Here is a 12,588-nt window from a genome sequence, read left to right on the forward strand (position 1 = left end):
TACCAGCATCTGTGCCCATACCTTTGCCTGTGTTATTTGTTTTTCCTTTTGCCCACTGAGTTTAGAAAGACTAGAAGCTGCTTGGCAGCTATGACTGTGCGTCATACATTTCCATGGGCTGTTGTTTATAATTGAAAAAGTGATGTGGCAATGATTGTCTTAATCCTGCGTAATAATGGCTTTTCTAAATATACTCATCATTTCAAAAACATTGACCCTAGGCTGGAAGGCCTAATTACAGAATTTTGGGACTACTGCTCTTTATCCAGTTCAAGATGGATGAATCCCAGGTTGATCAAAGGGTTTGTAATGGGAATGTTTCTGTTGGTTTCTTACAGTACAACAAACACCTCTTCGTGCACATTGGGCATGCCAACCATTCTTACAGTGACCCATTGCTTGAATCAGTGGACATTCGTCAGATTTATGACAAATTTCCTGAAAAGAAAGGTGGCTTAAAGGAACTGTTTGGAAAGGGCCCTCAAAATGCCTTCTTCCTCGTAAAATTCTGGGTGAGTAAGACATTGCTGTGATTTCTGTGGTTTGTGTCTGAATGGTCACATCTCTTAGGTGAGCACAGTGAAGCACAGCTGGCTGTGGATTTACACTGGCTGCACCTTCATGTGTTTCTGCAGAATTGCCAGGGGAGCATGGACTCACACCGGTGGGCTGTCCCCATGCTGGCCTTATGCATCCACATGGTGTACCTGGGTGACATTCTCTGTCCCTGACAAAGGGCAAGAGGAACAGGCGGCCACTTTGGGCTTCACTCATTCACAGATGGCTGAAGTCATCATGGAAAACATGGGGCACTGTACCCTCTTTCTGTTTCTTCTCCATGCATCAAAGCAACTTATAAATTCTATTGGATACAGGACCTAGAGCTGGGAAGATAAAGTTACATGGTTCAAGATTTTGTAAGCATCAGAGAGGATACAGAATAGCTTTGCCCAGTATATACGTCGTTTGTACTTTAAAATGATGGGTAAATTCTTCTGGCTGCTGCAGCTTTGCTTATGTTCCAGAGCCTTTGAGAGGAATGCCAGGGGAATGCTAATGGGTCAGAATAGGTATAAGTATAATGTGTGTGTGCTGAGGGATTAGAGGAGCACCAGGAGACTAGATAACCTGCTAGTACTGTGAATTTATGATTCCTCAGCCTTTACACAATTTTTAAAAAACTTTTAAATGTTTGTGTGCCTTAGCGTGGCATTAAAGGCCCTAAGCAACCTGGTTCCAGGGTAGCTTCCTCTTGTGTCCTGCCAAACCCCTATTGCTCCACCTGCCCAGTCTGTGCCCCACTTTCTGTTTGTCTAGATGGACTTTCTGCTCCTTTCTCCCTGTAGTACTGGGCCAGCTCCTTCTGTTCCATGAGACAATGGCTCCTCTATCATAGAGCCTTCCCCATTTAAGTAGGCCATTGATTTCTCCTTTACTCCTACTGCATTTGGTAATCACTTCCCATGCTGTGTCATGATTATTTGAAGGTGTCCTCCCTCCTCTGGACTCTTGACGGCTTCATGGGCCCTTATTCATATAGTGGCTTCCATTTATTGCATGCTTGCTCTGTGCTAGGAGCTGTGCTAAATGCTTTATGTTCATTTCATGTCATCCTCCAAGTTTTAGGTGGAATTTGCCTCAGCTCCAACTAGGAAAATATGGCTCATAGACAGGCTTGTGGGTTGGGTACCTGGAGCTTGACATCAGATCTTTGTGAGTTTAATGCCTCTGTTCTGTTTCCTCATTGCTTAATCCCTCGTGGACCCTGGCCACAGGATCTGTCAACCAAAGCTTCTTTGTATCTGTTTACCAAGCAAAAACCTTACACAAAAAAGCCCAACAGATGTGAGAACAAATGGATAAATTAAAGGAAAATTTATATTTTAGATTCCTTGGAAGGAAATTTGCATATTAAATTAGTTTGTTTCATTTCTTTTATCCTTCCATGATAACTAGATTTCGTTCTTTTGTGCTTCCATATTCAAATTTGGATAGTAGGCCAGGCACAGTGGCACATGCCTATAATCCCAGCACTTTGGGAGGCTGAGTGAGGCAGGGGGCTTTCTTGAGCTCAGGAGTTTGAGACCAGCCAGAGCTACATAAGGAAACCCTGTCTACGAAAAATACAAAATTAGCCAAGTGTGGTGGTGTATACCTGTAGTCTGAGCTACTCAGGAGGCTGAGGTGGGAGGATAGCTTGAGCCCAGGAGGTCGAGGCTGCCCTGAGCTATAATTGTGTCCCTGCACTCCAGCCTGAGTGACAGAACAAGACCCTGTTCTAAAAAAACAGAAATGTGGATAGTAGATGTAGCCTTCTAGTTACGTTAATGGATGTTGGATCCGTAATACCCAAGGACAGTCCGAAAAAGCCTTCACAGTCATTTTCCTTTTCTGAATTAGTGGCTGCCTTCTAGTAATGGATGGTGGTTGGGGATCAGTTATGTGGTAACAGAGTAGTTTTCAAAATGTTGCCTGTGAACCCCTAGGGAGTTCCTCAATATCATTTTAATGGGTTGACAAGATCAAAACTATTTTTGTTATAATACTGAGACATGATTTGCCTTTTGCATTCTGCTTACATTCACACTGATGGTACAAAACCAATGGGGTAGTAAGTACTGCTGTAGTATGAATCAGAGCAGTGGCTCTGGTGCTAAAATTCATGCAGTTGTAAAAAAAAGTTCTTCATGAATTTTATTACAACCTAGAGTACATTTTGAAAATGAATACATGAGTCTGTCACATCAAGGAAAACAAATGGCACTATTTGTTGCCAAAGATAAAATTTGGGCTTTCAAATGAAACTTAGAATATTGGGAACTTTGTGTCTACCTTAGTGAACTTCTCAATACTTAAAGACTTTTCTGATGAGATCCATCTTGATATTGACAAATGTAATTTGATACTGTGTTAGAGCAATGGATTTTAATGTAGCAGAATTGGAAACGTTCATTGATATGGTTTCAGATTCCACATTCTGACTTACCATTAAGAAACTACTATTGCTTGTTGACTCTTGATAAAGTATCAAAGGAAAACGACCGCTGTTATCTGAGGAGTGTCACATGGTATAAAGCAGCACTACCTGTTTCACTAATTTTTTAAAAATGCAGCCATGTTTAATTTTTTAAAAAGATGTATATCAACATGTAATGAGTTTCTTATTTCTTAAAATGAGGTAATATTTTAAAATTTTCTCAGTTTTAATTTCCAATACAGAAAATATAGATGTAACCTACAGTAAGCAAAAGGGTCTTTAGGTCCTCAGTAATTTTTTTGGTCCTGTTTGCAGTATGGTACATGATCACCAAACTGCTGCGAGAATGCTCGTGCCTGTTACGGCAAATCCAAAACCCAGGAAAGATGTCTCCTGGGAATTTACTTTGGGTCAGGGTCAGGCTCTCTGGTACATCAATAATTTATTTATGAGTGTAAAGGGGTCCTGTGATCCAAAAGTTTGAGAGCCACTACTTATTGGAGGCTCATATTATTAGTATTCATGTTAGTATTTTCGTACTAAAATATATTAAATATTTAGTAAGATATGTAATAATGTAAAAATAAGGATGTAAAAAGAGGTTGTTTATCCAAGTGAATGAAAAGCTAATTGGAAATTGTAGAACCTTATGAAAAGAAATCATTTTCAGTAATTTCAAATTAAACAGTAGTGTTTTTAAATAAGATTTCTGATAATTAGCATATTGTTTGAATATAAAGTAGTTTAGAGAGTGCTTAGAATGTCTTTTTTGGTTTTGCCTCCAAAATTGCCCTAATTTTACCCAGTGGATGATTTCAATAAATGTTTTCTGCGGTGGGGCCCTTCAGTCATGAATCCCCAAATAACGAAGTCTGGAATGAGGATGTTTAGAGTATGGTAGCTGATGTGAGGTGTGCAAATTTACAAACAGTTACTATGAGATCAGACATTTGTTCATTAAGATTTGCAGAATTAAAATGGAGAACTTCCATGAGTATGATAGAAAACATGACTCCTTCAGTAGAGTTGTTAGGACTACTTAACCTTTATAAAGAAATTCAGTCATAACTACATTAAAATAAAGGAGGGAGGGCAATTTAAATTTGGTTTGCAGTTTGAGATGTTATTGGCTTCCTCTAATGACTCAGTAAGAGTGAATTACATTTAGAATATCTATCCTTGGGTATCAGTAGGTGCTTCCAGTGGGTGTTTCTGAAGCATGTTTAACACTCCCTTCAAAATATCTTTTAGCAATATGCTTAGCAGATGTTCTTATTTTTGTTACAACAGAGACTCTGTACCCAGTCCTTTTCTTTCTCTTTTTCCTCTTTCTCAAATGGCCTAAAGTCTCTAGGCTGTCAAAATCAGCCTGACTCTTACTTGTTCATTTGATTGTTACTGAATTCGGTTTTCAGAATGTCTGCCATGTCCACCCTGGGCTTGGTCAGGCTAGACCATGTGAGGGGTTTGCTCTGGAAAAACACTGTGTGTTACTGAATTACCTGCACTTAAGCCCCAGATTCGGGCATCTCAGCTCTCCCACTTGACACTTTGAGGCAAATGGGATGGCGGTGAGCCAAGTAGCAGTCACTTCACTGGTTTTAGGGTGGAAGACTCTGCTGACATCCCAGGCCCCAAAGCATAAGTGAATAACAGAGTCAAGGATGCCAGCAGGGGCACCCCTCTACCATATAAGCTTTATAGTGTTTCATGCCTTCATGGTGTGGGACCCTTAAAAGCCCCTGTGAATGGCTGTTTTATCTGGTAAGATTTTTTTTCAAGAGCCTTATTGAGGTATAATTTATATACTATAAAAATCACTCATGTTAAATGTACAATTTAATGATTTTTATAAAAATTTACAGAGTTGTGTAATCATACTAAAATCCAGTGTTGGAATTTGTCACCCCACAAGGATCTCCTGTGCCCATTTGTAGTCAGTTCTTATTCCCACCCCCAGCCCCAGACAACCACAGATCTACTTTCTTTCTGGATCAATTTGCCTCTTATAGATATTTCATGTGAATGAAATCATTCAGTATGGTGTCTGTCCCAGCTGGCTTCTTTTACTTGGTTCTATTTGAGGTGCATCCTTTTTATTGCACAATTAGTGTCCCGTTGGAGGTATATACCACATTTTGCTTCATTTATTCACTGGATGACAGGTGTGTGGATCATTTCTGCTTCAGGCTATTATGAATTATGTTGCTGTGGAGTCTTTGTAGACAAGTCCGTGTGGACATACCGTTTCATCTTTCCTGGGGACCTACCTAGGATTGGAATTGCTGGATACTATGGTAACTCTATGTCTAATGTTTGAAGATACTGCCAAACTTCTTTTTTATGTGTTTGTACCATTTTACATTCTCATCAGTGAGATCTTAGGGGTTTCTCTTCTCCTTCCACCATTATGTCTGCAAGTATAGGGTTATAGAGATTTCAGGGGATATCTCAGATGAGGGGGCTGGTAATCAAAGGCACTGAGAAGGATGTGTGTAATGTATATTTCAGGTGCATTGAGGTGTGTTGCCGCTCAGTCTTCACTGGTAATGGAAAGATAGGTGGGTGGAAAAATTTGGAAAGAGAAGGAATCAGGATTTAGTTGTGACAGCAGTAGGGAGCAGTCAGTGTTTTAACAATTTTTCAGTCAAGAGACTAATGAGATTCTTTTTACTGAGTGTTAGAGACTGTCTCTGTATTTTGCCTTTTCTGGTTTTCTTATCTTTCCCTTTTCATGACAGCTTATTCATTTCCTGTTTCTTTTGCCTTCTTTTTATTTACTCCTATGTGTTTTAATTCTACAACATACTTAATTACAAAGAGAGAAAAGGTGATTTTGCAGGAACAGAAAGGAAGGGAAGAGGTCCCTCTCTTTTTCAGCAGTACTTGAACCTGATGATTAACTGGTACCATCTTTAAGCCAGGCACTGTGCCAGTGCTAAGCACATACTTGATGTTACTTAATCCTTGGGAGATATGTGTGATGATTCCCACTTTACACATGAAGAAAGCAAATCATACAAAGGTAAAATGACTTCTGTGAAGTCACATTGCTAGTAAATGCCAGATCTGCTAGACTCCAGAATCCATGCTCTTTCTGTAAACCTGCACATGGCCTCTTCAGGGAATGGAGTTCTGTCCTTAGAAACTATGCTAACACAGCTTCACTTAAATGGAAGCCAACGGTGATTGCTGAAGGACAGCAGCCTTGATAGTTTCTCTCTGAAGTCCTATCATTATGGGATGCTCTGGTGTATGTTTACCTGGGAGCTAAGATACATTTTCATATACATTTTATTTTCTGTATATTATTATGTTCTTTTTTTTTTTTTTTTTTTAAATCCATTCTGGCTGGGAAAAGACTGCCCCTTCAGGGTCTAGCCAATTCTAAGAGTAGGAGAAAGATTCTATATAGCAGGATAGTCCAGAAGCTTGCTTTTCATAAGCAAATTAACTAGTCCAGAGCCAGACTTCCTCTGTGTGGTCCAGGCACCTCAGGATGCAATGTTCCTGTGCCCTAAATCATTCCAGGGCCAGGTACCAGACAACTAGGGACCACCTGTGTAGCTTAGAGCCAGCTGGAGTTATTCAGACTAGTCAATCGTCAGTTGTTCACTGTTTCCCCTGCCCTATCCACCCTGCCTTGCCCTGCCCTGCCCATGGAAACCCCAGGAAAGGCTCTGGCCTAAGCTCACCCCTTGTCTTCTGTCTCCTGACCACCCCAGTGTCTTTCCATGTGGCCCTTTGTGGCCTGCTGTTCCTGTCTTGGGGATCTTTGAGTGTAATAAATTTTTTTCCTGAACTTCTCCTATATCCTGTGGCGGCAACTGACTGAACATCCCGTGAAAGAATACAAAACGTAAGGTGAATAAACTGCCATTACCAGGAAATTCAGGTTGGAGTCTAAGTCTTACTAAACAAGTCAGTGAAATTCTGCAACTACCTTTAAGAGGAAGAAGCAGCATCGTTTTTATATTATGATTATAAAGGTATAACATTCTAGACAGTTGGGAATATATAATTTTTGATTCAATCCTAAATGTATCATGAATATAACTAATGTGTTACATGCTTATGAAGTTTTGGTCAAGGAATACATGAAATCTGATACCTCACATTTATCCCTTATGAAACATCATGTAGCCAGCCATATGTCATTATACTTCAAATCTTCTGTTTTTTTTCTGAGATAGTTTTGCTCTGCTGCCCAGCCTGAAGTGCAGTGGTATGATTTACACACATGGTTATGTGTGTAAATATAACCATGTTGCTTTCTAAAACAGTTGTAGCAGTTACTCTCTCAGGCCATGCATGAGTAGACCAGGCATCTTCATCAGCCTGCCTGGTGTAATTTAAAACATAGCAAAAAACAACCTCCTATTGTCACTTGTTTTTTGAGTTCCTCTACATCTGCATTTTTTTTTTTTCTTACTCAAAAGTCTTTGATTCTTCCTCATTCTCTGTAGAAACAATTATTACTGTTAAGATTGAAATACCATATTTCTTCAATTTTAAGTAATGGATTTGTTCCCATTTCAACAGTTTTAAAATTGGGATACTTCTACCAGTTGATGTCCAGTGCACCTTGTCACATAAAAAGGAAAGAGATAGGACATGGGTGGAGCTGGAAGCCATCATCCTCAGCAAACTAACACAGGAACAGAAAACCAAACACCACATGTTCTCACTTATAAGTGGGAGTTGAACAGTGAGACCACATGGACACAGGGAGGGGAACATCATATACCAGGGCCTGTTGGGGCATAGGGGGTGAGGGAGGGAACTTAGAGGATGGGTCAGTAGGTGTAGCAAACCACCATGGCACATGTATACCTATGTAACAAACCTGCACGTTCTCTACGTGTATCCCAAAACTTAAAGTAAAAAACTTCTTTTTAAAAAAGCATCTTGTCCGCCCCTAAGCAGAGGAATAGGTTATGATTGGTTATTACCACCTGACCATGCCCAGTGTAGAAGACATCTTGCCATTCCCTGGACACTGTAATTGAGTTATTTGCACTTTATAGTACCATAGCAGTTGAATTTTAGCTAAATTTGAATCCCTAATTAAAACATCTCCAAAAAGTACACAGTGATGCGGCATTGAAATTGTTATTATGGTTCAAGAGGAGTTTTGGAGCCAGATTTGTTATAAATTAGGTGAGCACTTGTCACTGGCAGATAATCATACTTCTTTTTTCCTTATAAAACATGATCAGGTGCTGTGTAGGCTCTTAAGAAAGAAGGATGTCCACCCACAAATGGGTGAAGCTGTGCTTCATTGCAGCATTGAGATTCAGGCAGATGGATTGCCAGTGACATGCAGACAGTGCAATTAATGTAGGAAAATGTCAGCAGCCTTGGGAATTGAATTCCCAGAGCTAGAAGATGCGAGTATGATTTAGTCATGTATCGTGAAGGACAAAAACCCAAGTGTAGCTCACGGCTGACTGTCAAAAGCACTTAATTTCCAGCTATATGAAATTTACTTAAGGAAATAAAAGTATGGATTTAACCAAATAAGACATGCAGCTGAGACTAATATCCTTGAAGGGGCCTCAGAATTCTATTATGAGCCCTAATAATGCTCAAGAGTGTCAAGATTAGAAACACTGGTCTAAAGAAGGTTATATGCTTTTGGCATGCTATTCATAAACATTACAACCCAAAACTGTTGATAATAATATTTAGTATGATAAAGGCTTAGTCTTAAACTTTGATTGGAATAATAAAGAAGAAAGTACTATGAAAGTGAAATCATATGAATTTGTATCATGTTGCCAGGTTGTAACAAATTTTTTAATATACATTTAATATTTCTACTTCTTTCTAATCATTATTCAATTAGTTATATCTTAGAAACCAAGATATATGTTATCCTATACTTATTAAAAATGTTTTGCATTTTAAAAATTCTTGGAATTGTCATTCAGTGTAAACAACACTGTATGCATGGTTATTGAATTTATTTATTTTCTTTTTTGACATGGAGTCTTGCTCTGTTTCCGTGGGTGGAGTGCAGTGGTGCAGTCTTGGCTCACTGCAACCTCTGCCTCCGGGTTTCAAGTGATTCTCCTGCCTCAGCATCCCAAATAACTGGGATTACAGGTGCCTGCCACCATGACCAATTAATTTTTGTATTTTTAGTAGAGACGGGGTTTTGCCATGTTGGCCAGGCTGGTCTCAAATTCCTGACCTCAGGTGATCCACCCACCTCAGCCTCCCAAAGTGCTGGGATTACAGGCATGAGCCACCATGCCCAGCCAATTTACTTTCTTATTTATTTTTAAAGAGAGAAAAAGCAAGGTTACTTTTACTAGCCACAAAAGATGTGACAAGATTTTATAAAACAAAAAAGGCAAACAAGTTACCTGGAAAGAGGACAGCCTTTAGAAGATGCTTTTGTCTTGGTAGAAATGAAATCACATTTGTTCAACAAAATGACAGTTACTTTATATAAAACAATTAGGTTTTATTTAAAGAGAAGAAACTGGGTGCACAGTAACCCAGCAGAACAGACCCCACCCCCACTGGAGTCTCAGCCTGTTTCTAACTGGATTCTGCATGATTTAGGTTGGAATTGTAGACCTGAGTCTGTCATTTGGAACCAACCATCCTGTTTCTATTCGTGGAAGAGGGAGTTAACAATATGAAATCATTTGCTTTCCACATGTTTTGAACTGCTATCAGGAAGGAAGGGTTTTTCAGCTCAATTAAGTTTTCCATTTCTCTCTACTTCTGTCTCATCTCAAAATGGTGTTAAGTTTTAAAGTTAACTGAACAATATTAAGTGATGAAATGATTTAAGTGGAAGAAACATTAGTGAGAAATATCACCATAATCAGAGGTACTTGGGGGCTAATACGTGTTGACTTTTAAGTAGACTATGGTTATATGAGTATTTTTAAAAGATAATCTCTTGATAGGCAGGCCCTGCTATTGTAAGCACAGGAATAGGGGAATCAGTAAATTTGTACATCCGTCCATTTTGGTTTGTTTTCGTAAGAAAAATATCTGGAGCTTGTGAGCACTTGCTGTGCTGACCGCTGCCTAGGATTGTTCCTTCCTGGTTCCTGAACCCTAGATGCCAAACTTATTTGCAGGCCTTCCCAAGGGAGCGTACCCTATCTGTGGCCTTTGTTCGATGCTGCAATGTATATAATAGATTTTCAAATTTTTTTTTTTTTTTTAAGTTAGCTGGAGAGTTATTTTATTTTAATCAGTAAACAGTTCTAAAGAAATTGCTACGCATTGGGCACTCTGCCACATTGCCAGCTCACATCACCACCTGAGAGATTGTTGAGGAATCATCTGCAAGGCATTTGGAGGAGGAGGAGGAGGAGGAGGAGGAGACGTCAAGAGACTCACTCTAAAGCTTTTCTGGGCCATCTTGTTGCTAGAAAGTCATTCAGCAAATATTTTCCAATCTCAACTTTGCTTCTAGAAAACTGGAAGCAGACATGAGCAAGAGGTTTTGACTTGCAGGCCTCAGGGTCTGGTGAGGGATGGCAGACACTGGCAGATATGTGGGCAGGTAAATGACAGCACCAAGGGGTAAGAGCTTTGATGGAAGTGGGCAGAAGTTACTGTGGAAGCACAGAAGTGGAAACCTTTTTGCCTGAGAACATTCTGGAAGGGCTCACACAGACATGGCATTTAAACAGAATGTTGATAGAATTTGGTCCATGGAAGGGGAGTGAGAAGGAGTTTTCAGAGCAGTGGATACTCATGTACAGACAGGAAATCCTACTGAGAGGTGGTGAGAGGTCCCCATGGCCACTGGGGCTTACCAGACTCAGAACAGGGAGAGATGTGGGTGGAAACACTGGTCACAGGAGCATTCGCTTTAAAAGACTATTCCTGAATCCTCTGAAAGCCTAAAACATGATAGGAATGAAATCATGGATTTCACAGGACAGGATAGCTTGGAAAATCAGCACAAAAGCTTTTCCTCCCATTCTTTTCTATCAGACCACAGATAGATACTTCTTTTTTTAGCTTTCAGCTCTTAAGTCTTCAGGGCTTTGGTGCAGAATCTCTTGCATTGGAAGTTGCCTTGTCCTCACGCAAGAATCCATTCCAGCAGCTATATTCCTAAAAGGCTTTCTGTCCTGGGTTCTTCGGCTCTGTGGTTGTTAACAAAGCCCAGGACAGGGGTCTGTCTCTTCCTTCTGGGGCCATTTAATTCCGCTCCCTTCTGTGAATACATACTGAAATGCTAAGCCACTGTCCCTCCTGAGCTGCTGCTACGATTAACTTCATTCATGCTGTCACTGTTACCATTTCACCTCAAGAAAAACCTAAGAAGGAAAGAATTGATGTGGCACAGTCAGGGAGGCTGCATCTTTTCAGACCCAATTTTGCAAGGCATAGGTGGATTAACTGGACACTTCAGGGATCTCAGTTAGTTCCTTAAAACTGAACCTAGGCCCTTGGTAGTGTGAGAGATCCCCCTCCATGTGCAGGTGAAGATCCAGGGTACCTCCTACCTGCCAATCCACCCCATTTTAATTTCCTTTTTTTTGTGGGGGAGGGGGGAGATAGAATCTAGCTTTGTTGCCCAGGCTGGAGTACAATGGTGCGATCTTGGCTCACTGCAACCTCCACCTCCTGGGTTCACGCAATTCTCCTGCCTCAGCCTCCTGAGTAGCTGGGATTACTACCACGCCCAGCTAATTTTTGTATAGTTAGTAGAGATGGGGTTTCACTGTGTTGGCCAGGCTGGTCTTGAACTCCTGACCTCGTGATCTGCCCACCTCAGCCTCCCAAAGTGCTGGGATTTATAAGCATGAGTCACTGTGCCCAGCCTTAATTTACTTTTTAAATTAAAAAAGTAATGCAGGTTTGTTATGAATAGTTTGAGCACTTGAAAAGAATAGAGAATAAAAAGAGAGTGTGAGAGTGTGTGAGAGATTCTCCTCACACACATACATATCTATGGTCAGCCAGATCCCAAAATTTGTAATGTATCCTTCCAGACTTTTAAATACGTATCTACAAACATACATAGACATTTTTGCTAAAAAAGAATTATGCTCCAAGTGTTTCCTGCAACTTCATTTTCCCTACTTAAAATACCTTGGGCATATGATGTTACAGCAATGAGAATTTGAGGATAAGTCTCCATTTTTATTCTTTGTGGTAAAGGTTTCTTGATAGTAGAGTTGTCAGATTTAGCAGGTTGCCCATTTAAATTTGTATTTCAAATAAACGATGAATAATTGTTTAGTGTACATGTCCTATGCTGTATTTGGCATATATATTCATATGTACTGAAAAAGTATTTGCTTTTCATTTGAGATGCAAGTTAACTGCGTTCCCTGTTTTCTCCAGCAACTCTGCACTTGTTAGTGCACTTAATATCATTGTTTGGCGTTATTATTGTTGTTGTATGAAAAACTTTTCATGCACAAAACCTTGAAACCATAAAAAGGTCCTGTTTCCTAGGAAAGGTGGTCTCTGGGCCAGTGTTCACACACCTGATGAATGAGAAGGGTGTGGGGCCAGCTCAGTTGGGCACCCAGAACTCATTACTTGCCTCTATTGGAAAGAACTGGCCCATGCAGCTGCTTTGTAGTAAGGGCTGAGACCCCGGCTCTTTCATCCCAGCC

General features: G+C 40.2%; 1 protein-coding gene and 1 non-coding gene across 16 annotated transcripts in view; one reads left to right on the forward strand and one right to left on the reverse strand.

Annotated features, from left to right (window-relative positions):
* Nucleotides 1-12,588, forward strand: part of TEAD1 (TEA domain transcription factor 1) — a 273,925-nt gene that overhangs the window by 225,158 nt on the left and 36,179 nt on the right. For all 15 annotated transcript variants that reach the window (XM_078340545.1, XM_035265829.3, XM_035265833.3 and 12 more), the window contains one exon: nt 339-512. In XM_078340545.1, the coding sequence (XP_078196671.1) occupies nt 339-512 (174 nt within the window). The remainder of the gene's footprint in view (nt 1-338; nt 513-12,588) is intronic.
* LOC118146012 (small Cajal body-specific RNA 16) lies at nt 3,281-3,452 on the reverse strand. Its single transcript, XR_004731482.1, has one exon.

The sequence above is a fragment of the Callithrix jacchus genome, chromosome 10 (genome assembly GCF_049354715.1).
Source record: "Callithrix jacchus isolate 240 chromosome 10, calJac240_pri, whole genome shotgun sequence".
Taxonomy (NCBI): Eukaryota; Metazoa; Chordata; class Mammalia; order Primates; family Cebidae; genus Callithrix; species Callithrix jacchus.